The sequence below is a fragment of the Nansenia antarctica genome (genome assembly GCF_963989245.1).
Source record: "Nansenia antarctica genome assembly, chromosome: 2".
NCBI lineage: Eukaryota > Metazoa > Chordata > Actinopteri > Argentiniformes > Microstomatidae > Nansenia > Nansenia antarctica.
The window spans coordinates 5,083,431-5,110,930 of NC_137675.1; the positions used below are offsets into that span (position 1 = coordinate 5,083,431).

Consider the following 27,500-nt stretch of genomic DNA (forward strand, 5'->3'; position numbering starts at 1 on the left):
CCTCTCCTCCCTTTCCTCCCTCTCCTCCCTCTCCTCCTCCTCCTCCTCCTCCTCCCTCTCCTCCTCCTCCCTCTCCTCCTCCTCCTCCTCCTCCTCCCTCTCCTCCTCCTCCCTCTCCTCCTCCTCCTCCTCCCTCTCCTCCTCCTATATAAATAAATAAATAAATAAATAATTCTATATAATATATCCCCCGCCCCCTCCCATTGTGAAAGTGAATCTGTGTGATGGTGTTTGTCTTGATGGCTGTGGGGTGTTGAGGGTGCTTGCTCTCTATGGAAAGTGTCCCATAGATGGTGATGTAAAAAAACGAAAAAAATATGATTTCAAAGAATTAAAAATGAAAAACATACGTACAAATCTGTGTGTGGTGTTATGTTCGTGATTGTGAACGCTGTGTGTTTATAGAGAGTCGCCGTCTAATGATAGGTTGGCAGATCAGCGGTTCGAGCCCCAGCTGGCCACATGTCGAAGTGTCCTTGGGCAAGACACTGAACCCCAAAATTGTGTGTGTGAATGGGTGAATGAGAGGCCGTTGTAAAGCGCTTTGGAGAAGCTTTGGAGCAGCAAAAAAGGCGCTATATAAGTGCAGTCCATTTACCATTTACGAGGTATGTACAATGTATTTACTATTTTGTATTCACTTCTTCACTTCAGACTTGATAATAGGGGTTTTTTTGTGTTCATAGAGGATTTGTGTTTGGTATAATTTAGTGTTATAGATTATGAGCCTCGGGGTACTCTAGGAGAAGATCAATATCTACATGAACAGTTACGGGTCAAAACATCGAAATCAGTCAACCGTTTATTTCAACAACTGTAACTGCATGATGATGTATGATAAATTAAACATTATGCAGGGTTGAATAGAATATTTAAAAAATGCATTCAGGTCCTGAATACTTTGCCCAAAATGTATTCAGTATTCACAATACTTTTTTTTAGAATACTTTGCCATGTGTACACAGGAGCATTCAATATTCAATACAACAGACAAAAATAATTATTCAACGAGCACGGACACATTCAACAAATATTTAATATATTCTCAGAGCCATATCAAATGGAAAACACCGTAGGCTACGCTTGTAAAATAGGGGCGACCTTGCAGAATGTTATTATATTCATCATAAAAGTGATTTCATGGCTGCAGTCCAGACGAGACAGGACTGGAGTGGAGAGTACTGGGAATGCTTCAGCACTAACTAGCCCTGACTAAGTCTGCTTTTGTTTTAGTAGCTGGTAAACACAGTTGACGTGTGACAGACATAGTTTTGTCTAGTCTCTCTCCACAGACCCAAGCACCCACACCAGACAACAGCTGTGAGGAGAGGTTTGGCCCAGATCTTTTGATTTTAAAACGGTGCTGTTGACACCACTAAGGCCTCTTTTCCACCAACGTGACTCCCCCACAGACTCTGACTCCCCTTTATACTTGTAAACGATTAATTATTTAATAATCATAATCATAATCATAATCATAATGTTTATTCTTTAATATTATTATAATATGTATTATTATTTAAGCGCTCTCTTAGTTAACCTCTCATTATCGTGGATGTTATAACGTACATTATGTAGGGAGTCGGAAAACGTTCAATTCAATTCAAACAACTTTATTAGTTAGAGGCACAACACCTGTTAGCTTTCCCACCGGCTAGAGAGCCACGTCATTACGTCATTACGTCACTGTAAACGACTGGTCCAACGTATTTGTTCTGCTCGTCGCTATTGCTATGGACGGTGATGATTACATTCAAGAAGAAAGGTAATTAACTAACCAGGCAAATGCTTATACTCAGTAGGCTACTCAAGTTGTAAAAGAAAATCAGGGGAGGAGGTGGATTTTATCATTATGAGGACAAGTTTAGCATCCCCTCAGCGTCAGTGACTGATCCCCTCAGCGCAGTGGCGGCTGGTGATAAAAATGTTGGGTGGGGCACAGGTTATGGGGGCATGCTCCACGGGGAAGAATATCAACTTTAAAATCTGGATTTACAGTCGATTTTAGCATGAGAATATATATATAACTTAATTATTTTTTATATATAACTTATTAAAGGGCAAACTGCAAACACAACAAAAGTATAATGCACAACAACTGACAAATCAACTGGAATAGTCTTTGTTAGCAGAGTAGACCTAATGTTAACAGAATGGACTTATACCCTTTGTCTATCTGTGCAGCGGTAAGGTGAATAATTCTAGCAGTACTGTCCAGACAGTTGTCTTGTTTAGCCATTCAACTAGGCATTATTTATTCAATGGAGAAAGACATGGAACACAATGCAATTGTGATAATACATGTGTTCTTTGTTACTTCTTTAATTAAATTAAAGTGTACCTTTCTATTATCATCAAGCCCGGATTATCCATATATTGCATCGGGTGAACGCCCTGGGGCACCAGCCAATGGGGGGGCACCAAATTATTCGGACAATGAATAGACCTTCAAAATATTTTGGGCACATTTTTAAAATATAGGCTATATTTACTGGAAGACATCCACACAGGTACAAAACTAACGGTTATATTTAGGCTATCATGTATAAAAAGATAAATAATTGCGAGTGCCCCCCCCCCCCCAGTCACAGACAAGTGCCCCCCCCAATCACCGACAGGTGCGCGATGACGCAGTGACGCCAAACTATCAACTAAGAAATCAAAATGGACAGGTTGCTGTCCTGTCTTGTTCAGCGCATTGATGCATACAGGGCCCTGAATGGACTATTTGGCGTTTTGTTTGATTCCGACATGGACCGCGATTCTGTGCGTAAACGCGCTGCTGCGCTCTCCTCCACATATCCAGATGACCTGGACAAAAACTTTGGAGATGAACTTATTCAGTTCAATGATTTTGTGCGGGAGGAGACAACCCGTTCACCAGAGGAGATGCTTCAAATCCTGAGAATAAATGGACTACAGACGACGTTCCAATGTGTGTTTGTCGCACTGAGGCTCTTCCTTACCCTGCCAGTTACCAACTGCGAGGGCGAGAGATCCTTCTCCCAACTCAAACGAGTGAAGAATGAACTCAGAACCACTATGGGACAGAAGCATCTGTCTGCACTTTCCCTGCTGGCAATTGAATCCGAGTTGGTCAAAGAGATGGACTTTGAGGATTTAGTCAACGACTTTGCCTGCGGAAAATCAAGAAAAAAGAAGTTCTGCTAAAGGTAAGGCTTACTTATGATTATTTGGGGCTAATATGACGCTGTGGCTGATTTGGGCCTGTGTGATGCAGAGCGGCAAAGAGAGAGGCGCTGTTTATTTCCATTTTTGGACTTGGTTGGTATTGAGCTTGTTTTATTGTAGTATACAGTATGTGCATTTTCCCCCTTTGTTATGGTTTTGCATGTAGTCTCAGGCCATTTATGATGGAAATAATTAGCCTATATTTAGAAAGTCGTGTTGCATTGGGATGTGAGTTGCATTCAGATTTGAGCATCAGTGTCAAGGCTATACTACGGCATTAGGCCCAACTGGGATGAGCCTGTACTGTAGTAATATGCTCTTGTAAATCTATGGTTTTTGTAACCATAGTAAATATAAAAGTGTCACTTGCAAAGTAAAAAATAAAAAAAATTGTGTGTTGGGGGGGGCACACATAAAGTCTGGTCACCCTAGGGCACCCTAGGGGGTTAATCCGGGCCTGATTATCATACAATATTTCCTTGAACATGTAAACTCTATAATCATACAGTTGTCTTTCTATTAGTTGTCTCTGTCATACTGAACGGTTTGTTATCATCCTGAACTATCTCTGTTGCTCACCTCACCTCAGTTCTGTCTCTATTGCTCTCCTCTCCTGTTGTCTGTCTCTCTGTTGCTCTCCTCTCCTGTTGTCTGTCTCTCTGTTGCTCTCCTCTCCTGTTGTCTGTCTCTCTGTTGCTCTCCTCTCCTGTTGTCTGTCTCTCTGTTGCTCTCCTCTCCTGTTGTCTGTCTCTCTGTTGCTCTCCTCTCCTGTTGTCTGTCCGAATATCGGTTGTTAAGTCGCGACGTGTTTCCGGGTCCAAAGTTGGCTGAGGCGCTGTCTTCGAAATGCCGCAATAATAATAATAATAAATTATATTTATATAGCGCTTTTGTGAGAGAAAATTATTATATGTAATAAGCTACATTTAAGAATCAAACATCATCTTGGGTTGAATGTCTGCAGCAGACTGTAGAAGATGATTTCCTGTTTGTTGTCACACAATAGAACCGGTTTCTCTGCTTGAAGCTTGACATCGGCTGGACGGCGGACACATTTAAATGATTACAAAGACCTGATTGCCCTCTTTTGTCCCGGAGTGGACCAACCCATCTAGAGCAGTTTCGGACCTTTGTGTTGCCCCAGACCCAGTACTCTAAGACCAGACTGAACCAGTTGTGGCCATTGTGTTCCGTTTTCACCTTTTGTCTGTTGGGAGAAAGTGGGGGCCGCTTCCCCCCTAGCCTTCATCATAATCATCTTCATCAAATGTACAAGTCCACACCCATTGCTCATGATTGGTCTAAACCTCACCTGAGGGCGGAGCCCTTACCTGAAGATACCGGTTTGTATAAATACTGAGATGCAATGAATGATCTTGACTTTTACGAGGAACTTTCACTGTTAAGACCTGTCTGACGTGCTTGTAAACTTCCTCCTTCTGCAGAAGATTATTAAATATCTTTTCTTATACATCTTGAAACGAAACAGGCTGCCATTATTGAATAATTTACTCTAACACTTTTCCGAGGCTCAAATACCCTGACAATATATGGGGAAAACGGGAAAGTGCTGTGTCCCTTGTTGTATGAATAGATCCGAGTCTAAAAAACGATTAAACTGTCCTTCTACCGCTGTAGTACACTGGTACTCTGGTGCGGAGAATTTCTGGTTTGGAGCCGGAAATTGCAAAACGTCACGTTTGACGTCAGACTTAACAACCGGATATTCAGGGCTCTCAAGTCTCACGCATTTTTTAATTTTTACTACCTATTCTGTTCCCACTGCGCGTAACCAGGGTGCAACTTCAACAGATAGCGAACACACACTGACACATCAATGAATCCTCAGACGCTGGAGTAAAGTTTAGTTCTTTACTAAATCTTCAGAAACATGAGTGGTCGTTTGGTTATTTTGTAAAACTGTAAATAAACATAAGAGTACAATTACTGTAATGCTCAAAACTATACTGTTACACTTTCAACATCAACAGTATGTAGCCAACATATAATATCAATATAGCAATACAAATACAGCTCCAAAATATTTATACTTAAATAATATAAGCTATGTATTTATAAACATATACATAATACATTGTAGTTAAGCAAGAAAATAAAAGGCAAACTTACAAGCAAAGCCTTTTCCAGGGCAAGAATGTAAACAATGAGATTCTCCGGAGCGCTTTCTCTCAGCTAGCTGCTGCTACGAGTTACTATCACGTCTGAACAGTGTGCTCACGTCATGTGACTAAACAAAACCGATATCCATAATAAAGGCAGTAACGAATGTAATGTCATAAAATGTCCACTAGATGTCTCCAAAATGAAAACCTAAGAAACCATGACACTACCCCTAGTGGTAGTGGCCCTAGGCTGCAGCCTAGGTAAGCCTATAATCTGCGCATGCTCGGGGTGCATTTATTTTTCCCCGGCCGGGAAATAGGAGACAGCCAATTGGAGCGCTGCTACAGCTCACGTGTAAGCCAAAAGTATTTGGCCTGCCATAGACTTGCATTCGGCCGGCGCCCCGACTCCTCCCCTATGTATTTTCACAGTGAATTTTACACACACACAGATGTGTAAGTGGGGCTGCGTTGGAAGGTGGGGGCGGCGCCCTAGCGCCCTCTATTGGCCAGCCGCCACTGCCTCAGCGTCAGTGGTAAAAATGTCATTGCATGTGTGCGTGCCCCCTCGCACCTTGAAATAGCAGTAATACCACGTTCATTGATAAAATGACATAAAGTATGGAAAGAGGGGATGGCCGTTTTAGAAGGGGGACAATTTTGACTGTTTTTATTTCAGGGGGGATGCCATCCCTCCTCATCTCGAGTGCTGCTTATACTGTAATAATATAATGGTCTTATTCTTATCAGGTGACATTGAAAACATGGCTGCGAACTCCCTTTGCGAACTCCCAGACACCAGAGAAAATCCGGTGTAATTTAGCGCATGGCCGGGCAAGGTCCGTTGTGGAACGCACTAGGCATGTTGAAGGGGAGATAGATATAGCTCCGGAGGGATATAAAGAAAGACTGAAATACAATCATAAACATCAGTTCCCTTTAAATCTCGAATTAAACTAATTTTCTCGGCTGATAACAACATCGTTAATTTTATTTCGAGCCACTTGCATGAATTACAGTAGGCAGTACGGCTCACATGCCTGTAATAACTCCGCATAACCAGTAGGTTACTTTTGATCTAAGTACTTTCTATAAATGAGGCCCCAGGGCTCATTTGAAAAAGAGGCTACTGTCTCAATATGACTACCCTGGTTAAATAAAGGATTATTATTATTAATAATAATAATAATAAATGTGTCTGCCTAAATGTTAGCATCTTATGTATAACATTCTGCTGTCTTTTCTAGAGACACTCTCTTTTAGTATGTATGAGACAACACACTTCCTCAACATGTCTAGTCAACTGTGTATTGCTGCTTTATTATGCCTTGACTGTGTAGCATGACTTTGGAATATGGAATATATAATAAAACAGATTTATTTTATCACACTAGTTTTTATTTGTGCATGGTGCCACTGTATAATGAAAGAGTGATGTTAGTTTAATACATCCACAACGATTCTGTGACAAAGCACTCAGTCTGGATGTGTTGTAACTGGAGTTGTAATTAACTAAACACCGTCAAGCGACAGGCCCACTGTCAGAGTCGTGCTCGTTATCCCCCTCAAACAAATGGCACTGTGCAGTATTGATTGATTGATTGAAAACTTTATTAGAAGATTTGCAGAAGTAGGTACATGAAAGTACATATTACATACAAGGTCAACTAACAGGATAAAAACCCAAGAAAGCCACTGGCTTATTTCAATTGGGGTCCTTGATTCTCAATTCATCGTTACATGTAAGACAGACAAAAAAAAACTAGTACTATCTACAAGATAATACAGACAAATAACTAGTACTATCTACAAGATAAACATACATCCATCATGGGAAGAACAATACAACAAAGCATAAGGTATGTACAGCGGGTAGGACAGGTGGGGACATACACCACAGGTGGGGGCGGGGGACAAAACACAAAGTATGTACAGTGGGTAGTTCGGGTCTTTTAATCTGATTTTTGATTTAGAGGGTCCAGTTACGGATTGCAGCCTCCTGTAAATGTTTTTTGAGAGTGGTTTTGAAGGTGGGCAGTGTTTTGCACTCCTTTAAGATTATAGGAAGGGCGTTCCACATTTTTACTGCATAGTTTGCAAACGAGTTTAACCCCTTGTTTGTGGTGCAACGCGGTTGAACGTGGTTCGTGGAGCTTCCTCTGGTATTGTATGTGTGGACGTTGTTCACTTTTTGGAAGTATGTTGACAGGTACTTGGGTGTCTTTGTGGTGTAGCGTATCTTGAAGACCAGGCCCAGTGCAAGCTGCTGCACTCTGTCAACTACTCGTAGCCAATCAAGGCTCAAAAAATTAGCAGCGGTTAGATGTGTCCTAGGGTTGAGGCCTAGCAGAAGCCTAACCAGTTTATTTTGGGCTGTCTGGAGTCTTGTTTTTTGGGCCTTTGTGGTTCTATAGTACCATGATGTTACGGCATAGTCGAAGTGACATTGAATGAGAGCTCCTGATAGGGTCCTCAGTGTGTTTTTACTGACAAGTGAGGATATCCTGTACAAGAATATAGTTCTATGGTTCACTTTTTTGATTACTTTTGCTGCCATTTTATCTCCGGAAAGATTTGCCTCTAAGATGGAGCCCAGGTATGTAATATCCTCTTTTCTTGTGATATTAATGTTACCCACTTTTATTTTAAAAATGTCAGCCTTTCTGAGTTTAGATGGGGATCCGTATAGGATGGTTTCAGTTTTACCTAGGTGTATTGATAGTTTATTGTCAGCTAGCCAGATGCAGATTCTACTCAGTTCAGTGCTTAGCGCTTTTTCCACCTGCAATATGTCCCTGTCAGAGACCAGCAGAGCCGAGTCATCCGCGAACAGGAACAAATTGCAATCACATGCTGATGACATGTCATTCACATATATTAGGAACAGTAAAGGTCCCAATATGCTTCCTTGTGGAACGCCGCAGGTCACTGGGAGGGGGGGGGACAGTGTTCCGTTCACACTAACCACCTGTTCCCTCCCCTCTAAGTAGGATTGCATCCAGCTCACCGATGTTCTATCGAACCCAATTGCTTTCAGTTTATCTAACAATATGTGGTGATCTACTGTGTCGAAGGCCTTCTGGAGGTCCAGCATGACCATGCCGCAGTACTTGCCCGAGTCCACCTCATGGTTGATGTGGTCGTTCAAATAGAGAAGGCATGTGTCAGTGGAATGGGATGTTCTGAATCCTGATTGAAATTCATACATCAGATTTTTTTCGGTAAGGTACCTATCAACCTGTTCATAAACTATTTTTTCCATAAGTTTCGAGATGGAATTAAGAATAGAAACAGGTCGGTAGTTGCCTGGGTCTAATTTGCTTCCTTTTTTATACAGTGGGGTTACCCTTGCTATTTTAAAGTCAAGGGGGACGTGTCCCTGTTTGATGGAGAGGTTTATTATGTGGGTGATGATTGGGGTAATGGAGGCAGCTGAGTCTTTTAGAAATCTGGCTGGAATATTGTCATGGCCCGTGGCCTTTTCTGAGTGTAGAGCGCTCAGTTTTTTAAACACCTCATCGTTTGACACCATGGAGAGTTTAAAATCATCTTTGCGTACACCCAGTTTATTGTAGAACGCACGGATGTGCTCTACACCATAACGCCCTGAGTGGGGTGGTAGATTGTTAACTAATTTAGTGGCTATGGTTGTAAAGAAAGTGTTTAAGCACTTAGCCACATCCAGCTTGTCTGTAAAGAGAGAATCTCCAGATTTTATGCTGATGTTTGTAGACCTGGTTTTGAGTTTTTGACTGCAACCTAGTTGGCTATTAAGTAGCTTCCAAAGGTCACGTGGTTTGTTTAAGTTTTCTTCGATGTGTTATCGAGGTATTTTTTCTTAGCAGATTTTGTCATGGTAATTACCTGATTGCATAGTTTGTTGCATTGTTTTTTAATTTTCTCAAAGTGGGTTTTGAGATCTTCGTTTAAGTGTTTCACTAATTTTGATTTGCATTTTTGAACTTCAGAGCATTTTAGGTCTCTGACTTTCATAGCATTTAGAATGTCCGAATTCATCCATGGTTCCGATCGGGCTTTAACCCTGGTGGTTCTCATGGGGGCTATACTGTCAATAATATTTAGGAATTTGGTTTTGAAACCTAGCCATGCCTCCTCAACCTGTGTGCTTTTTAGTTCATCTAACCAGTCTTGATTCTCCAGTTTATGGTTTAAGGCCTCACTAGAATAGGATTTAAGGGATCTAGTGGTTACAGTTTTATGACCGCCAGCCTTGGGTTTATGCTTTTTACGAGTGCAAAAGATCATGTAATGATCACTTAGCCCACATACAATAACCCCACTCTTGGAGATTTTGGACTCATCCGATGTTAGAATGAGATCTATGGTGGTTTGAGTAGAAATACACACCCTAGTGGGTTTGGTAATTTGTTGGCGGAGACCGTGTAATTCAGAAAACCTAGTGAAGGATTTGAAGCCGGATGCTTCATTTCTGAGCATGTCCGTGTTCCAATCCCCAATAAGAATCTTATCGCCTTCAACCACCGAGTGTCGCTGTCGCCCTCCAATTCATATCTCTGAGCTAACCCACGTAATAATGGATTAAAATGAACAAACAAATATCAGGTCCTTTCCCACTCAGAGGATGGAGCCAGTTCAAACTGAAGGAGAAGAAGGGAGGAGTTCAGAGGTTTTTTTCCGACGCGGAAGATGATGAAATGCTCCTCTGGCATCTCAGAAGAAGACCATTGAGACAGACCCCTTCCCTACAACACACACAACTCCCCCCACCCGATCAAAAACACACACATACACACACACACACACACACACACACACACACACAATAAACAAACAATATTATGGATAGAAAATGCATTATAAAAACTCATTTGTATTTGTATATTTCTGGATGACAAGCTACTGTCATGCTGAAATGGCGGAGGAGCAGCTAAATATCTGCATTACATACCTGTTTGCATTGATATGGTACTGTATCAGCAAAATGTGCTGAGTCAAGCCAGAGCAGTGAGACACCTCCACCAGCAGGTGGAGCTATACTGACAGGAGCTTTGGTCATGGGTTCAAACCAAACCCTTCAGAATTTGGCACATACACATTAAAAACAGTGAACATGCTCAATTAAAAAAACATTTTAACGTTGAAATATAATATAATTAAATATAATAGAGCCTACTGACACCCATTTGGCATCCACAAAGAATTATTACAGGCAGAAATCGGTAATTTTTTCAGTTTGTATTAACTTTATTAGTCACAAAAGAAAGCACAAGTGACAGTGAAGAGATCCGTGAGTACACTGAAGAGTCTCTCTCTGCATACGACCTCTGACTTCTCCATAGGTTTGGTTTTTGTGGTTCTTGTCGCAAAAGGTTATCAGGACGGAATAATCTGTTCCTCGATCAGATGCTATGTGTAACCTCTCAATGGAGTGTAACTTGGTCCAGAACACCGGCAGGATTTCGGAGGTTTGACTCCCCTCACAGATCACCGTCAAATCCTGAAACTCCAGTGCAGAGATCTGTGTTATCAGGAGGGTTAGAGGAGGACGTTATTCAGAGGCAAAAAAGTCTCCTGTGGAGTCACAGTGGATAGGGGGGGGGGGGGGGGGGGGGTTTCAAAGTAAGTCACGCCTGGCCAATGACATGGCAGAGAATGGGTCCAGGAAGTCCTCTCATAGCCAATGAATGAGCTGGAAGAGCAGCCCAGCCACCAGCATGCTACGAGCAGCCTGACAGGAAGCTCCTGAGGGGGAGGAGACAGGAAGTCAGTCACCGCCGCCGTGTCACACACAGTCGAAGAAACCAACTTCCACTGTATACAAACTTAACATCTGTGTGTGTGTGTGTGTGTTTGTACATGTATGTGTGTGTGTGTGTGTGTGTGTGAGTGTTTGTACGTGTGTGTGCGTGTGTGTTTGTATGTGTGTGTGTGTGTGTGTGTGTGTGTGTGTGTGAGTGTTTGTACGTGTACGTGTGCGTGTGTGTGTGTGTGTTTGTAGGTGTGTGTGTGTGTGTTTGTAGGTGTGTGTGTGTGTGTGTTTGTAGGTGTGTGTGTGTGTGTGTGTTTGTAGGTGTGTGTGTTGTGTGTTTGTAGGTGTGTGTGTGTGTGTGTGTGTGTTTGTAGGTGTGTGTGTGTGTGCGTGTAAATAAAGCTTATTATTAAAGTCGCCAACGGTGGGGATGAATAAAGTCAAACACTCACCGCTACCAGGAAGGACCTCCACCACCAGGGTGTGGCTGACATTACCCAGAGCTCCCTGGGCAGTGACTGTGTACCTCCCAGCATCCTCTCTGCTCAGGAGCGTGGGCTGGGTGACCACCTGTCCGTCTCTCATCCAGGTGACGGACGGTAAGGGATGACCGGTCACCTGACAGGTGAGGTTGTCTTTCACCATCAACTTGGAGGGACAGGCGAACTCAGGACCAACTGGAGGAGGAGGAGGGGGGAGACAATGTCAAAGATAAAACAGGAGGGAGTGCTCTTAAAAGTGCCATCATCATCATCACCAGCACAATCATCATCATCATCATCATCATCATCATCATCACCAGCACAATCATCACCAGCACAATCATCACCAGCACAATCATCATCATCATCATCATCATCACCAGCACAATCATCATCATCACCAGCACAATCATCATCATCATTATGCGTATGAGACTAGAATGAAACGCAGCATTATGGGAAATCTAAAACTCACAGAGGACCTCCAGCTCCATCGTGTGTTTGGCCTCTCCGTTTAGGTTAATAGCGTTGATGACGTATGTCCCAGCATGCTTTCTTCTCAGGTGTGCGAGGGGGGTGACCGCCTGTCCGTCTCTCAGCCAGGTGACTGATGGGAGGGGTTTACCTATCACCTGACAGCTTAGCTCCTCCCCCTCTGTCACCTGCAGCTTGGAGGGGCAGGAGAACTCAGGACTGACTGAGGGAGAGAAGGAGGAGGGGGACGATGAGGTGAAGAGAAAAGGTGTGTTTGAGAGAGAGAGAGGGAGAGAGCCAATACGCGTACTGAGCCAATAGATCCACGGAGGACGCCGTGAACATGGCTCTGCACTACGCGCTAGAACATCTGGACAATGCAGGCAACTACGCCAGGATCCTGTTTGTGGACTTCAGCTCGGCCTTCAACACGATCCTCCCACACATCCTGGAGCACCAGCTATCCCTGCTGCAGGTGCCGGACTCCACCTGCAGGTGGATTACGGACTTCCTGACTGACAGGTCTCAGCGGGTGAAGCTGGGGAAGAGCATTTCCAGCTCCAGGTCCACCAGCACGGGCTCCCCGCAGGGCTGCGTCCTGTCTCCAGCCTGTTCTCCCTGTACACCAACAACTGTGTCTCCCGCCACCCCTCGGTCAAGCTCCTGAAGTTTGCAGACGACACCACCCTGGTGGGCCTCATCTCCAGGGGGGACGAATCTGCCTACAGGGGTGAGATCGAGGGGCTGCGGAGCTGGTGCAGTTTTAATAACCTGGAGCTCAATGCTCTAAAAACAGTGGAGATGGTGGTGGACTTCCGCAGGAAAGCAGCCCTGCCCCCTCCCATCACGCTGGGAGGTACCCCGGTGGCCTCCGTGGAGTCATGCCGCTTTCTAGGCATGACCATCTCTCGGGACCTAAAGTGGGAGCGGAACACCGAGGCCCTCACTAAGAAGGCCCAGAAGAGGATGTTCTTCCTCCGGCAGCTGAGGAAATTCAGGCTGCCGAGGTCCATGATGGTCCAGTTCTACACGGCCATCATAGAGTCCATCCTCACCCACTCCATCATCACCTGGTTCCCTGCTGCAACGGCCAAGGACAAGACCAAGTTGCAGAGGGTTATACGTGCAGCGGAGAGGGTGATCGGCTGTCCCTTGCCCTCCCTCAACTCCCTGCACGACACCAGGGCTCTGACGAGGGCAAGGAAGATCATGGCCGACCCCTCCCACCCCGGCCACGGCCTCCTCACCCTGCTTCCCTCTGGGAGAAGGTTGCGGCTGCCTAAAACAGTAAAGGCCCGCCACAGGCTCAGTTTTTGGCCAGGCTGCTAAATGACTCTGGCTTCCCCCTCCCCCCACCCCCAAGTCTGCTCAGGACTGAATATGCACTGGACCCATTGAAAAACTCTGCACTGCACTTTATATATATATATATATATATATATATATATATATATATATATATATATATATATATATATTTATATATATCACTATCCAATGCACTGTCTGTCCTGCTGTCCTGTTTTTGCATTTGTTTTTGTTCATGTATACATGTGAAAAAAGCATAAACACACTTACTGTAATGCCAAAACAAATTCCTATATGTGTCAAGCATAATGGCAATAAACGTTATCTGAATCTAAACGTTATCTGAATCTGAATCTGAGAGAGAGAGAGAAAAGGTGATTTGAGAGAAAGACAGAGAGAGAGAGAGAGAGAGAGAAAAGGTGATTTGAGAGAGAGACAGAGAGAGAAAAGGTGATTTGAGAGAGAGAGAGAGAAAAGGTGATTTGAGAGAGAGAGAGAGAGAGAGAGGAAAGGTGATTTGAGAGAGAGAGAGAGAGAGAGAGAGAGAGTGGAAAGGTGATTTGAGAGAGAGAGAGGAAAGGTGATTTGAGAGAGAGAGACAGAGAGAGAGAGAGAAAGAAAAGGTGATTTGAGAGAGAGACAGAGAGAGAGAGAGGAAAGGTGATTTGAGAGAGAGACAGAGAGGTAGATGAGGGGTAGAGAGAGACAGAGAGGTAGATGAGGGGTAGAGAGAGACAGAGAGAGGTAGATGAGGGGTAGAGAGAGACAGAGAGAGGTAGATGAGGGGTAGAGAGAGAAAGGGAGGGAAGTGCCATCATCATTATCATCATCTGCATCATCATCATCATCTTCATCATCATCATCATCATCATCATCACCAGAGCAAGAGAGCGAAGAAGAGAAGGAGACAGTGGGAGAGTGAGAGAGAAAGTGGAAAACAGGATTTCCTCAGGCTTCTTCATCATCATCATCATCATCTTCATCATCATCATCACCATCATCATCATTATTATATCCATCACTCGTATGCTGATAATAATAATAATAACTTTTATTTGTATAGCACTTTTCCTGCAAATGTTGCAGCTATAAGTAATTATATAATCATAATTGAATGATTTAGTCATTTAAAGGCAATATTAAAAAGATGGGTTTTTAGTCTTGACTTGAACATAATTGCTGAGGTTGCATCCCTAATGTATACTGGCAGTGCATTCCACAACTTGGGTGCATAAAATGAGAATGCAGCCTCACCAAATCTTTTCTTTTGTACCTGTGGTACACATCACAAGACCTGAGAGCTCTATTGGGCTGATATGCTAGCAAAAGGTATTTCAGATGGATGGCTCTCTTTCCACACATAGGTTAGTTGATTTGGTTTCTTTATTTATCTTCACTGTCTTTGCCGTTCTAATGTATTGTATGTATTGTTGTATGTTGACGAGTATTTCTGTTTATATGTTTGTTTTTATTCTTTCCGGGGCCTCTTGGCCAGATCGTCATTGAAAATGAGAATTTGTTCTCAACTGATTTTAGTTGGTTAAATAAAGGTAAACATTTTTTTTTTTTAATGGCGAACTCACAGTACACAGTGGAGTTGAGGCGTTCCGAGACCATGGTCGGAGGGGGTTGAGGCCCTTCACGTCCCAGGTCCAGCTTGGCTTCGCACCAGTACTGGACCCCGTCGTCCTCCCTCCTAGGGACCACCTCCAGGAGGAACGTCCTGTTCACCGGTGTTCTGGGTGAGTCGGCTGTGTGTGTCTTGGTGTCCACCTTTGTGTGTGGCCCTCTGTAGAAGCTCACGGCGAGGCTGCGTAGCGGGGCCACGTTCTGGACGTCACACTGCAGCTGGTACCGTTCGCCTGCCACTGTCGGCCCGGAATGGTTTACGTAGCTGATGGACACGCTGTCTGGAGGCTCTGTGGACACGCACACAGACGCACATGCACGCACACACACACACACAGACAGACGCACACACACACACAGACAGACGCACATGCACGCACACACACAGACACGCAGACGCACACACACGCAGACGCACACACAGACGCACACACACACAGACACACACACACACACACACACAGACACAGAAAGACGCACACACAGACACACACAGACACACACAGACACACACACAGACACACACACACACACAGACACACACACACACAGACACACACAGACACACACACACACACACACACAGTTAAGTAAACACTAAATGAAAAACCTTGTCTCCAAATTGGCTAAATATTGCAAAATGATAACAAGAGAGAGAATCGAAAAAGGCCACTCACGATACAAAACTAAAGACACATTTGTCTGACACTGGCCTCCCATATCCAGGAGATTGTAGCAGCTAAGGTTTATATCCCACTCGGTCAGCTTGTCCACCTTCCAGGGGAGGAACTGGATTGGCCCCGTGGTCAGACCCACGTCCCCCACGGTAGCCTCCCAGCCCATCCCCAAGACCTCCGACGCAGACGAGCAGTTGGCGGAGGCTGGGTCTCCATACCTCACCACCAGCCTGGAGGGACTGGCCACCAGGGAACAGGTGTGAGACACCCCTGGGGAGAGAGAGAGAGGGGTGGGGGGAAAGAGAGGGGTGGGGTGGGGTTGAGAAAGGGGGAGAGGGAAAGGAGAGGGGTGGGGAGAGAGAGAGAGGGGTGGGGGGAGAGAGGGAGAGGGAAAGGAGAGGGGTGGGCAGAGAGAGAGGGGTGGGGGGAGAGAGAGGGAGAGGGAAAGGAGAGGGGTGGGCAGAGAGAGAGGGGTGGGGGGAGAGAGAGGGAGAGGGAAAGGAGAGGGGTGGGCAGAGAGAGAGGGGTGGGGGGAGAGAGAGGGAGAGGGAAAGGAGAGGGGTGGGCAGAGAGAGAGGGGTGGGGGGAGAGAGAGGGAGAGGGAAAGGAGAGGGGTGGGCAGAGAGAGAGGGGTGGGGGGAGAGAGAGGGAGAGGGAAAGGAGAGGGGTGGGCAGAGAGAGAGGGGTGGGGGGAGAGAGAGGGAGAGGGAAAGGAGAGGGGTGGGCAGAGAGAGAGGGGTGGGGGGAGAGAGAGGGAGAGGGAAAGGAGAGGGGTGGGCAGAGAGAGAGGGGTGGGGTGCAGGGTTGTGGTTGAGAAAGGAGGAGAGGGAAAGGAGAGGGGTGTGGAGAGAGAGAGAGGGGTGGGGGGAGAGAGAGGGAGAGGGAAAGGAGAGGGGTAGGCAGAGAGAGAGGGGTGGGGGGAGAGAGAGGGAGAGGGAAAGGAGAGGGGTAGGCAGAGAGGGGTGGGGTGGGGTTGTGGTTGGTTGAGAAAGGAGGAGAGGGAAAGGAGAGGGGTGTGGAGAGAGAGAGGGGGTGTGGGGGTGGGGTTGAGAAAGGAGGAGAGGGAAAGGAGAGGGGTGGGGAGAGAGAGAGAGAGAGGGTTGGGGTTGTGGTTGAGAAAGGGATGCAAAGGGGGGGGGAGAGGGAGGGGCCGAGAGCGCGGGAATAGGTTTAGGGAGGGAAAGTGAGATGGAAACAGTAGTGGCGCTACTACTGTACCATTTTGTTTATTTACCTCTCTAGTCCTCTCAGATGTATTGTCCTCAGGGAGGAGGCTGGGATAGGGAAAGTTCCCAGACAGGAGCCAACTATAGTCTCACTGTTGTCATAACAGACCGATTTTTTCGATGACTTATGTTTGATGAACTCGGCAACAACAATAAGACATTTAAATTGGAGGAAAGGAGTTCCCAGCAGGAAGGAAAGACACCCAGCCCCTGGCCAATGGGCTCGTTCCTCTTTTCTATAACTATTGTTCTGTGGAATGCTTAGGTTGTTGTTTTGGCTATCAGAGATGATCTCACTCGTGTTCAATATTTCCTCGTCGGAAAACGATATATGAACGAGCGTGGTGTCTGGTCAGAATGACGTTCACAATCAAGTGTGTGTGTGTGTGTGTGTGTGTGTGTGTGTGTGTGTGTGCGTGTGTCTGTGAGTGTGTGTGAGTGAGTGTGTGTGCGTGTGTCAGTGCACGTGCGTGTGTGTGTGTGAATGTGTGTGTCTCCTCACAATAGACTGTTATCAATAATGCTGATTCCCTTATCAATAACATCATTCTTATACCACAACGTTTACTTATCCAGCAATAACAACCATATAACCACACACACACATACACATACACACACACACAGAAACCAAACATTAGCTACATAAACGACAATATCAGTCAATTATGAACGCTACAATTCTAACACGCCGTCTCGCTCACCTGGTTTTATGAGGGAGAAGAGGAGGAGGAGGAGGAGGAGGGGAGGAGAGGCGGCACGTCCAGCCGTGTACATCCTGGGTCTGCGGCGCTGAGGGGAGAGATGAGCAGCTGGACCTGTCCTGCTAAGAGTCCTCTGAGTGTCTGAGACCGACCTGGGCTGAGCTTCTTTGACTGTGTGTGTGTGTGTTTGTATGTGTGCGTGTGAGTGTGAGTGTGTGTGTTTGTATGTGTGTGTGTGTGTGTGTGTGTGTGTGCGTGCGTGTGAGTGTGAGTATGAGTGTTTGTATATGTGTGTGTGTGTGTGTGTGTGTGTGTGTGTGTGAGTGTGTGTGTGTGTGTGTGTGGTCAGCTCATTGTCCCCAGATTAAATCCACTCTGGGCGTTCTGCTGTTGTAACTGAGAGAGGAAGGAAGGGAGGAGCGAGGGCTAGTCCACCAGTAGACTGTACAGGGCACACACACACTCACACACACACACACACACACACACACACACACACACACGCACACACACACGCGCGCATGCGCACTCACACACATACAGTACACACACACACACAGCTACAATTTGGTGTCAAACTGACAAATTTGTGGGGAACCCAATTAAATAGGTTTCAAGGATGAAAACCCAATAGTTTTCTTCTTAGCATGACAATCTGGGGTAAAATATGCAAATTCCATTAAAAATTAAGGTGATTTTCCAAATCTTTTATTTTAAATAGTTTTAAGAGGTCCAGTTACTTGCATAATGTTACATGTGTCCTTTAGTAGCATTATATTTAGACCAATCAGGTGCAACCTAAGCAAACCATGAAAGGATGTACGGTGCAAACACATCTGTAAAGTAGTGTCCAATGGTCACGGCACTTCCAGGACGAAGCATTTGGACAAGTACAGCACCATCCAGCACAGCTGCAGTTGTCACTGGTCTGTGGTTTTGGAGATCTCTGGGAACAATGCAATCTAGAATCTCTTGGCTCCATGATGCATTTTTCCTGTCAGAGTGAGTAAAGGTGGATGAGTGAGTGGAGGTGGATGATTGAGTGAAGGTGGATGGGGAGAACTTTCATGTGAGAATACTGCCTCATCGGTTTTGTGACCAGAATGAACAGCCAACAAAAGGGTCACTTTTGCTTGTTGGTCCTTCACAATAGTCACTTCTGATTTGTTGTGTGGTTGGGAAAGTGGAGCCATGAACAACTTCAGCTTGGTGTGGTATGGGAGCAGTGAATGCCTCTTCTTGGGACCTGACCCGCTTATCCACAAACACTGTATATCGCTTCATTCCGATGTCCTTCACCTCCCTTACATTGTCGACCACATAGTCGAATAGTACCTAGTACTGCAAATCAAGACTACCTGCCAATTTGAAATAAATCTGAAAATTACCTGCTGTCCCTTTAGCTGCCTGGTAGGCAAGCACCAGGGTCTTGAATCTGATGCTATCGGGAGCCAGTGCAGGGTATAAAGGAGAGGGGTGACATGAGAAAATGTGGGGAGGTTAAACACCAGACAGGCAGCAGCGTTCTGGATGAGCTGCAGAGGTCTAATGGCGGAGGTAATTTAAATTATTTTTAAATAGAGCAATATTTCTGCTTTCCTTCATATTTTCCTCTAGCCATCCCTCTGGGCTAAGCCCCGGATCTCCTACAATCCTAAATCCGCCCCTGTAGACATCCATATTCATATGTTACGCTGGAGCTTTTTATTATTATCATTTTTTAAAATAGTTTGCAAAGTCAAACTTGAAATTATTTTTAAACATCTTAGGTGTCAGGTTGCATTGTAACAACAGATAGTATAATCAATTGTGACTGAAGTTGGAATCCCAGGCATTCATGATAAAGTATTTTTTTATATAATCTTCTGCCTTCGTTTCACTCAGTTTTTAACTACATTGTGTTAGTGGTCAAGTTATTCACTGATGTCCCTTATTTAATTGGTTGGTTATTACAGAAGTTATTCTGTCCTGAGCAATCAGTAAGAGTTTTCATGACACGAGAGACCTACCGAACCATCAAAGAATACACACCATCAAAGAATACACACAGGAAAGAAACGCCACCGCTGCCCAGAGAGTGGGAAGAATTTCAGCACGTCGGTTGACAGAAGACAGAGAATACATGAGGAAGAAAGGGTTGTACCACTGGTCTCTGTGTAGAAGAACTTAAGTCAGGCAAGGTTTCTAAAGAAGCATCAGGAGATGAACCTTTCCACAGATAAGCCTTTCCACTGCTCAGTTTGCGGCAAGAGCTTTACTAAGCAATCATCCCTTCATTTAACATGTAAATGTATGTGGTTTTGAAAACAATGACTCATATCGTAATGCGATTTTGAATAAAAGATATTGTAAAAAATATCATCTGCACATTAATAGAAAAAGTCACCGTTGCACTCACCAAAATGTACATTGACATGTCTGGGAATATTGAAAAAAACGAACATAGGACACCAGACAAGCCTTTATTTTTGCTGGGCAGCGCCCACGAGGTTAGCACTCAACAGGACACAACAAATGTGTTTTTGACATTGAGTAAAAAAATACATGATGAGGTTATTGTTGATGTAAATCGGATTTGTTTATGTTCAATAAGTGATGGTTAAGGATGAGTGGTACAGTTTGCGACAACATCACTCAGTATTGCAAGATATAGAGGTTTTAGGACCAACCTATTGAACAACATTTTTTTATTTTACTGAATGTTACATTTGTACCTGTAGCCTTATCTCTCTCTCCCCAAATATTGTGTCCAGTTAAACTTTTCAAGTCATTTGAAAACGTAGTATTCCTTATTCCTCATGTCTTAACAAATGTCAACAAATTAAATAAAAAGTGGAGTTTTACTTATTGACACAGCAGAAAACAGACTGAATGTATGATATCGGAGGATTTAAACAGCTTTGAAGTTTAAATAGTGAGCTGTACATCAGTCAAATGTGTCAATGTATTCATGATTGAATACTATTGCTGTAAATGAGCAAGGCTTATTTTTGGTATGTGTGTGCGAGTGTGTGTGCGAGTGTGTGTGCACGTGTGTGTGCGTGTGTGTGTGCGTGTGCGTGCGTGCGTGAGTGTGTGTGCGTGTGTGCGTGCGTGTGTGCGTGTGCAGGTGTGTGTTTAGCTGGCTGAGACGGTCCTGCTCCTGAGACAGCCGCAGGTGAGGTACTTCATGGCGGTCATGCTGACGTGCATGAGGGGGCCCATGTTGAACAGCATGTGGTAGAAGGCGTGCACGGACAGACCGCCCGTCTCGTCTGCGTACTTCATGGCCACGATGGGCGTGTACAGAGGGTTGGTCAGGTTACGGAAGCGCGGGCTACCTGCCTCCATCACCTTCTTAACGCACTGTGAGGGGGGGGGAGGGAGAGAAGGAGAGCGAGAGGGAGGAGGGGGGAGGAAGAGGAAGAGGTGGACGGAGAAGGTGTGTGTGTGTGTGTGTGTGGGGGGGGGGTGGTGGGAGGCAGAGATGGGTGGGGAGGGGGGGGGGGGCAGGAGAGAAAGAGACATTTAAAAATTCGACCGAATTTTAAATACAGATCGTTTATCAAACTGGGTGAGAAGAGAACGTTCAGAAAGACAGAGTAGAAGAGAGAAGAAGAGAGAAGAAGAGAGGAGAAGAGAGTCGAAAGAGACAGCTTCTGGAACAGCCTGTTACTGAACCTGAGGGGGGAGACCCTGGACATTTCTAAAATATATCTTAAAACACCTTTCAGCCTGGTTTTACTTAGGGTTCTGTTAGCCTTTTAGTCATTCAGTTCTTTTAGCTCTTTTTAGCTTTTAATAATTTATTATTATAAACCCTGTCTCCGCTGCTTCAGAGTCTACTTGTTGCGCAAAATAGGCCAGGGTTTGTGAAATCCTTTGTTGGACATCTCGTTTCTTAAGTCCTGGTATATTGTGGCATTTCTTTACTGTTTGCCATCTGGACTGTTTGCCATCTGGAATACCCAGGGAGACGCAGACAGCAGAAGTAGAATTGAATAGTAGAATAGAAAAAGAAACAGCTATAACCATGCTGAATGATGTACCTGTATGATGCACTGGCAGTCTGTGACAGTTGCGCACCTGCCCGGACCCTGCCCTTCTACCTGAGTTTGAGTATGATGCTGCCCAAATTAATGTTATTGTTTAGTGCCGTACGCTTTTGTGGTATTATATTGTGTGAATTATAATCTGTATGTTGTTTTTCTTTCACTTGACTAACCGCCGAGATAATACTTGAGACATGTACTTCCGTAAACATTAATCCAACTATCCTGCAGTTCTAATTTGATGATGTGTCCCAGTCTATACCATGGTGGAGTGGTCAAAAACAACTCTCAAAAAGCTTTTGACGGACGTGAAAAACACAGAAAATCTAACCTGTTCTGAAAAACATTATGACGGACGAATATTTTGGAGTCAGTGTGCAAGCGTGATTGACACAACATGAGTTCTAATTTTTATTTTATTTTATCCTCTCATGTTTTGTCTCGTTGTCTTTTAACTCACAACGAGACAGATTCTGTGTCGTCCTGTGAAGCGCATGGCGTTGCATCCATGTAGGAAACGTGCTCTGCAAATAACGTTGGGTTGGATTTGTACATGACAAGAGTTGATGGATACAGACAGACAGACAGACGGACGGATGTTCAAAGTGGACCAACCCTGGCGATGTCGTCCGGAGTTTGTCCCAGCATCTCAAAGATGTCGACGGAGGAGGGCAGGTAGACGTTCTTAAAGTAGTTGACCGTGTCCGCGTCGGCGCCGGGGAACTCCTTCTGACTGACGTCCTGGATCATCTTGGCCTCAAACTCTGTATGCACCGGGCCTGGCTCTATCATAGACATACTGGAGGGAAGGGAGGGATGGAGAGAGAGGGTAGGGGAGGGAGGGCAGGGGGGAGGATGAAGGAGAGAGGGGGGAGGGAGGGCAGGGAGGCAGGGTGGAGGATGGAGGGAGGAGAGAGGGGGGAGGGGGAGGGCAGGGAGGAGGATGGAGGGAGGAGAGAGGGGGGGAGGGAGGGCAGGGTGGAGGATGGAGGGAGGAGAGAGGGGGAGGGAGGGCAGGGTGGAGGATGGAGGGAGGAGAGAGGGGGGAGGGAGGGCATGGGGGGAGGAGAGAGGGAGGAGAGGAGGAGGGAGGGAGGATGGAGGGAGGGCAGGGGGGAGGATGGAGGCCGGGAGGGGTGGAGGGAAGAGAAAGAGGGGGGGTCGGAAACAAAGAAGGGTGGGATGGAGGGTGGAGGAAGGGTAGAGAGGGAAGGAGGGAGGGAGGGAGGATAGAATGGAGAGAGAGGGAAGGGTGGAGGAAGAGGAGAGAGAGGTGAGGAGGGAGGGGGGAAGGATGTAGGGTGGGTGGGAGGGATGGCGGAAGGGGAGATCGGAAGAGAGGCGGGGGGGGAGGGGAGAGGACGGGGGAGGGGGGGGGACATTAGGGTAGAGGGAAGGATGGAGGAGAGAGAGAGGTGAGGAAAAGGAAGAAGAGAGAGAGAAAGAAAGAGAGTGTCATCATCTGTGAGCGGAGGTGGTTTTGAACACAAGGCATGATAAGAGTTTGAGAGACTCACGTGACATTGAACTTGAGCAGCTGCACAGCCAGACACTCACAGAAGCCCTCCATGGCAAACTTAGAGGCAGCGTACACATCGTTAAACACCACACCTGGAACAGGGTCACAAACACACACAGTACGGTTTAGAGTCTGTCCACCTGCAACAGTATATACACTTCCACACATCACAACATCACACAGGACACCTTTTGACAGGCACAGTAATAAACACTACACGTTACCCAATACCTTGAACACATATGTGACACGTTCTAGTGTTTTGGTCCGCATGTCGGCAAACCAATCAAAATGTTCCGACTTTTATTTTGAAACATGAAACTAAGTTTCAACGCTCTTGAGAATCACAACACAGTTTAGTCGAGCCAAAATACTGCAACAACGCAATGGATTGAGTGAGTAATCCCCCACTGCTACCTAGTTAACTAGAACACTACTTTACATTGTTAGCAGGCTCACAAAACAAGATGTGTTAGGTGACTAGCGATGTGTCATTGATTTTCAACAACTTGGAAATGTATTCACATTTTTAGAAAGAAAAGTCCGAACATCAGATGCCCGACATGTGGACCAAAACACTGGACTAGAACGTGTCACATATCTTAAGCGTACACGCTAACCTAAGCATACACCTGACGAACACACTTTTTAACATCCATCCATTTTACTTTCATCCATCCATCCCTCCACTCATTCCCTCATCCATCCATCCACTCATCCATCCATCCATCCACTCATCCATCCATCCATCCACTCATCCATCCATCCATCCACTCATCCCCATCCATCCATCCACTCATTTTATCATCCATCCACCTCCATTTCCTCATCCATCCATCCACTCATTCATCCATCCATCCATCCACCCCTCCATCCATCCATCCATTCACTCATCCATCTCTCCACTCATTCCCTCATCCATCCATCCATCCACCCCTCCATCCATCCACTCATTTTATCATCCATCCATCCATTCCCTCATCCATCCATCCATCCACCCCTCCATCCATCCACTCATTTTATCATCCATCCATCCATTCCCTCATCCATCCATCCACTCATTCATCCATCCATCCATCCACCCCTCCATCCATCCATCCATTCACTCATCCATCTCTCCACTCATTCCCTCATCCATCCATCCACTCATCCATCCACCTCTCCACTTATTCCCTCATCCATCCATCCACTCATTCATCCATCCATCCATCCACTCATTTTATCATCCATCCATCCATTCACTCATCCATCCATCAACCCACCAATCCATCCATCCATCCATCCATCCATCCATCCACCCCTCCATCCATCCATCCATCCATCCATCCATCCACCCACCAATCCATCCATCCATCCACCCCTCCATCCATCCATCCATCCATCCATCCACCCACCCATCCACCCCTCCATCCATCCATCCACCCACCCATCCACCCACCCATCCATCCACCCACTCATCCATCCATCCACCCATCCATCCACCCCTCCATCCATCCATCCATCCACCGCTCCATCCATCCATCCACCCCTCCACCCCTCCATCCATCCACTCATCCACCCCTCCATCCATCCATCCATCCACCGCTCCATCCATCCATCCACCCCTCCATCCATCCACCCCTCCATCCATCCGGCCCTCCATCCATCCGTCCCTCCGTACCCTGTAAGCCCATGACACTGCTGACGACGATGATGTGTCCCCCCCTCCTCCTCTTCATATCGGGCATCACCTCCTTGATCATCCTGATCACACCAAAGAAGTTGGTCTCAAACACCTTCTTCATCTCCTCTATGCTGATGCTCTCCACCGGGCCCACCAGACCTATACCTGCATTGTTGACTGTGGGGGGATGGGGGCGGGGAGGCAGAGTGGAGGTATCAAGAGGGGAAAGAGATAGAGGAGGAGATGGAGAGAGAGGGAGGGAAGCGGGGAGACATGGAGAGAGTGGAGGGTGAGGAAGGGTAGGGGAAAGGAGAAGGGGAGATAGAGAAGGAGAGATTGGGAGAGTGGTGGGTGAAAGAGAGAAGGCAAGAGACAGTGTGGAGGAGGGGAGAAGGGAGGAGGGGAAATGTATAGAAGGGGAGCGAAAAGAACAATAATGGAAGAGAAGAGAGGAATGTGATGTGTCACATGTGTTTAACATGGTTGTTGACAGAATACATTCTATTCCACCATTCACCACAGGGTGGCAGTATATCCAAAGACATGGATGTCACTGTTTTTTTTATTTTCTTCTGGTGATGTGCATGTGTGGATTATGTGATTGTTTTGTTGTGTTGTATATTATTGCAATAAAATAAAAATCAGCTAATAGTTAGCACTAGGCTGGAACGTATGTTTGCAATACACTGGAGTTGAGGACCCCAGATATAAACATAAAGTGTGTCAACTTTGGTCTAAGGGCAGAGATAATCTGATTTAGGGGTGAGTTCCACTAGTTCCACTTATCCTGAAGTGATTTTGAAAATGTAAGGATACTGGGTGGTAGAACGCACATAGGAAAATTCATGAAATTTGATCGAGTGCAAAGATCGATTTTTTTTTTTACTCACAGGGGTCACTGTGACCCCTCGGCTCTTCTAGTGTTAAATACGTACTGAGCACATCTATGTGTCGGTGTTGTCAGTACGAGGTGTGTTTTAAATACGTAATGAGCACGTCTATGTGTCGGTGTTCCCACACCTTCTGAAACATCAGATTCAAGCACCTTTCAAGGACTTTCAAGACTCAATTCCCCCAAATTCAAGGACCCAACACAGCATAGTTTGAGACAGATCTAGATGAGAATTTATATAATAGGAGACACAGACACGCTCACAGACAACAATTAAAAAGAGAGGCTTGAATGTGTGAACACTAGATGGTCTCTTGCCTCCTCTACCACAGCACAGCAAAACAATATATTGTGAAATGTGCGTAAAGTTAAGCAATACAGAGACTTATTTACTAGTTGAGGAGATACATTTTTGAATATATATATTTTTTTTATAGAGAGAGAGAGAGAGGGGGGGGGGGGAATTCAAGCACTTTCAATGACCCATGTCTATTTTCAAAAACTTTTAAGACCTTGATTTTTCTTTTCTCAAATTCACAAACTTTCAAGGATTTCAAGGACCCGTGGGAACCCTGGTTTCAAATACGTACTGAGCACGTCTATGTGTCGGTCCTTGATGCCTTCGACACACTTCCTGACAGACTCGTCAGTGCACACGTCCAGCACGGCCAGGGAGAGCGTCTTCCCGTAGGCCTCCCCTGCAGCCTCCACCAGCTTCTCCTTACGCTTCAGGTCCCGCATGGTGGCGATGACTGTAGAGAGAGAGAGAGGGGGGGGGGGGGGAGGGGGGGGAGGGAGGGGGAGAGAGGGGGAGAGAGGGGAGGTGGGGGGAGGGAGGGTTTTTGATTTTGGGAGAAAGAGAGAAGAAGAGAGGGAGGGAGAGTGGTTGGGGGAGAGAGAGTGGGTGGGGGAGAGGGGAGGGAGAGAGAGTGGGTGGGGAAGAGAGGAGAGGGAAAGGGAGAGATATAGGGAGAAGGAGAGAAGGAGGGAGAGTGGTTGGGGGAGAGAGAGAGAGAGAAAGTGAGACAATTAGTATCAAACTGATTACGTTACATCATTTGCAGAATAGTTGCTAAAAAAATGGTAGAGATGGAAGAGAGGAGAGAAAGAATGAGAGTCAGTCTCACACACACACACACACACATACACACATACACACGTCATGACCAGTCGCTACCAGAGGCGGCGTCTTTCCCGTGGTCACTGTGGTAAGACCTTGTCATACAGTATCACCATCCACAGGGTCAACCAGAGTTCACTGGCTCACGCTGCCTGGCCCTAGTGGGCATACACAGACCTACAGTACACAAGTCACACACACACCACAATCTCATTAAGTGTGTGTGTGTGTGTGTCGGTGTGTCGGTGTGTGTGTGTGTGTGTGTAATAATATGGTGCTGCACGGAAGTGACAAGACATGCATGCTTGTGCCTGTTTAGGAATAGGATGATTATATGGTGTTATTTGTGTGAATGGATGTGTGTGTTTGGGGGGGGGATTCTACTTCCTGTATGATTGTGTGTGTGTGTGTGTGTGTGGGGGGGGGGGGGGGCGTGTGTATATTCTGGAAGAGTGCTGTGGGGAGAAGTGGGTGAGAGGTCAAGGAGAGGAGGATGGGGGGGGGGGGGGGAGGGTGAGAGGGGTGGTGGGTGTGCAATGCAAACATCCACCCTCCAGACAGGAAGGAGAGAGAGAGGGCGGGGGTAAGAGAGTGTGTGTGTGAGAGAGAGAGAGAGAGAGAGAGAGAGAGAGAGTGTGAGAGAGAGAGAGAGAGAGAGAGAGAGAGAGAGAGAGAGAGAGAGAGAGTGGAGGAGTAGGATTTAGAGGGGAAGGAAGATGGAATTGAGGG

The 27,500-nt window shown here is 45.9% G+C and overlaps 2 protein-coding genes across 2 annotated transcripts in view; both read right to left on the minus strand.

Annotated features, from left to right (window-relative positions):
• Nucleotides 1–10,849: 10,849 nt before the first annotated feature.
• LOC308151578 (vascular cell adhesion protein 1-like) lies at nt 10,850–17,673 on the minus strand. The gene is made up of 6 exons (XM_080524472.1): nt 17,547–17,673; nt 15,617–15,886; nt 14,894–15,229; nt 12,004–12,225; nt 11,499–11,723; nt 10,850–11,039 (listed from the first exon to the last, which is right to left on the minus strand). The coding sequence occupies exons 1-6, from the start codon at nt 17,617–17,619 to the stop codon at nt 10,969–10,971; spliced, it is 1,197 nt and encodes a 398-aa protein (XP_080380598.1). The 5' UTR covers nt 17,620–17,673; the 3' UTR covers nt 10,850–10,968.
• Nucleotides 17,674–20,663: 2,990 nt separating this feature from the next.
• Nucleotides 20,664–27,500, minus strand: part of LOC308176071 (retinol dehydrogenase 8-like) — a gene marked incomplete at both ends in the record, with an annotated part of 10,057 nt that continues 3,220 nt past the window's right edge. Inside the window, 5 exons of the mRNA XM_080550670.1 lie at nt 20,664–20,891; nt 22,193–22,376; nt 23,095–23,188; nt 24,757–24,936; nt 26,242–26,403. Coding sequence (XP_080406796.1) covers nt 20,664–20,891; nt 22,193–22,376; nt 23,095–23,188; nt 24,757–24,936; nt 26,242–26,403 — 848 coding nt within the window. The remainder of the gene's footprint in view (nt 20,892–22,192; nt 22,377–23,094; nt 23,189–24,756; nt 24,937–26,241; nt 26,404–27,500) is intronic.

Bases quoted from the DNA above. Each gene is read 5' to 3' on its own strand.
- LOC308151578 (XM_080524472.1), bottom strand. From the start codon at position 17,619: ATGTACACGGCTGGACGTGCCGCCTCTCCTCCCCTCCTCCTCCTCCTC. The intron at 15,887-17,546 runs GTGAGCGAGACG...CTCTCTCCCCAG, and splicing joins CTTCTCCCTCATAAAACCAG to GGGTGTCTCACACCTGTTCC. The intron at 15,230-15,616 runs GTGAGTGGCCTT...GCGTGTCCACAG, and splicing joins TGTGTCTTTAGTTTTGTATC to AGCCTCCAGACAGCGTGTCC.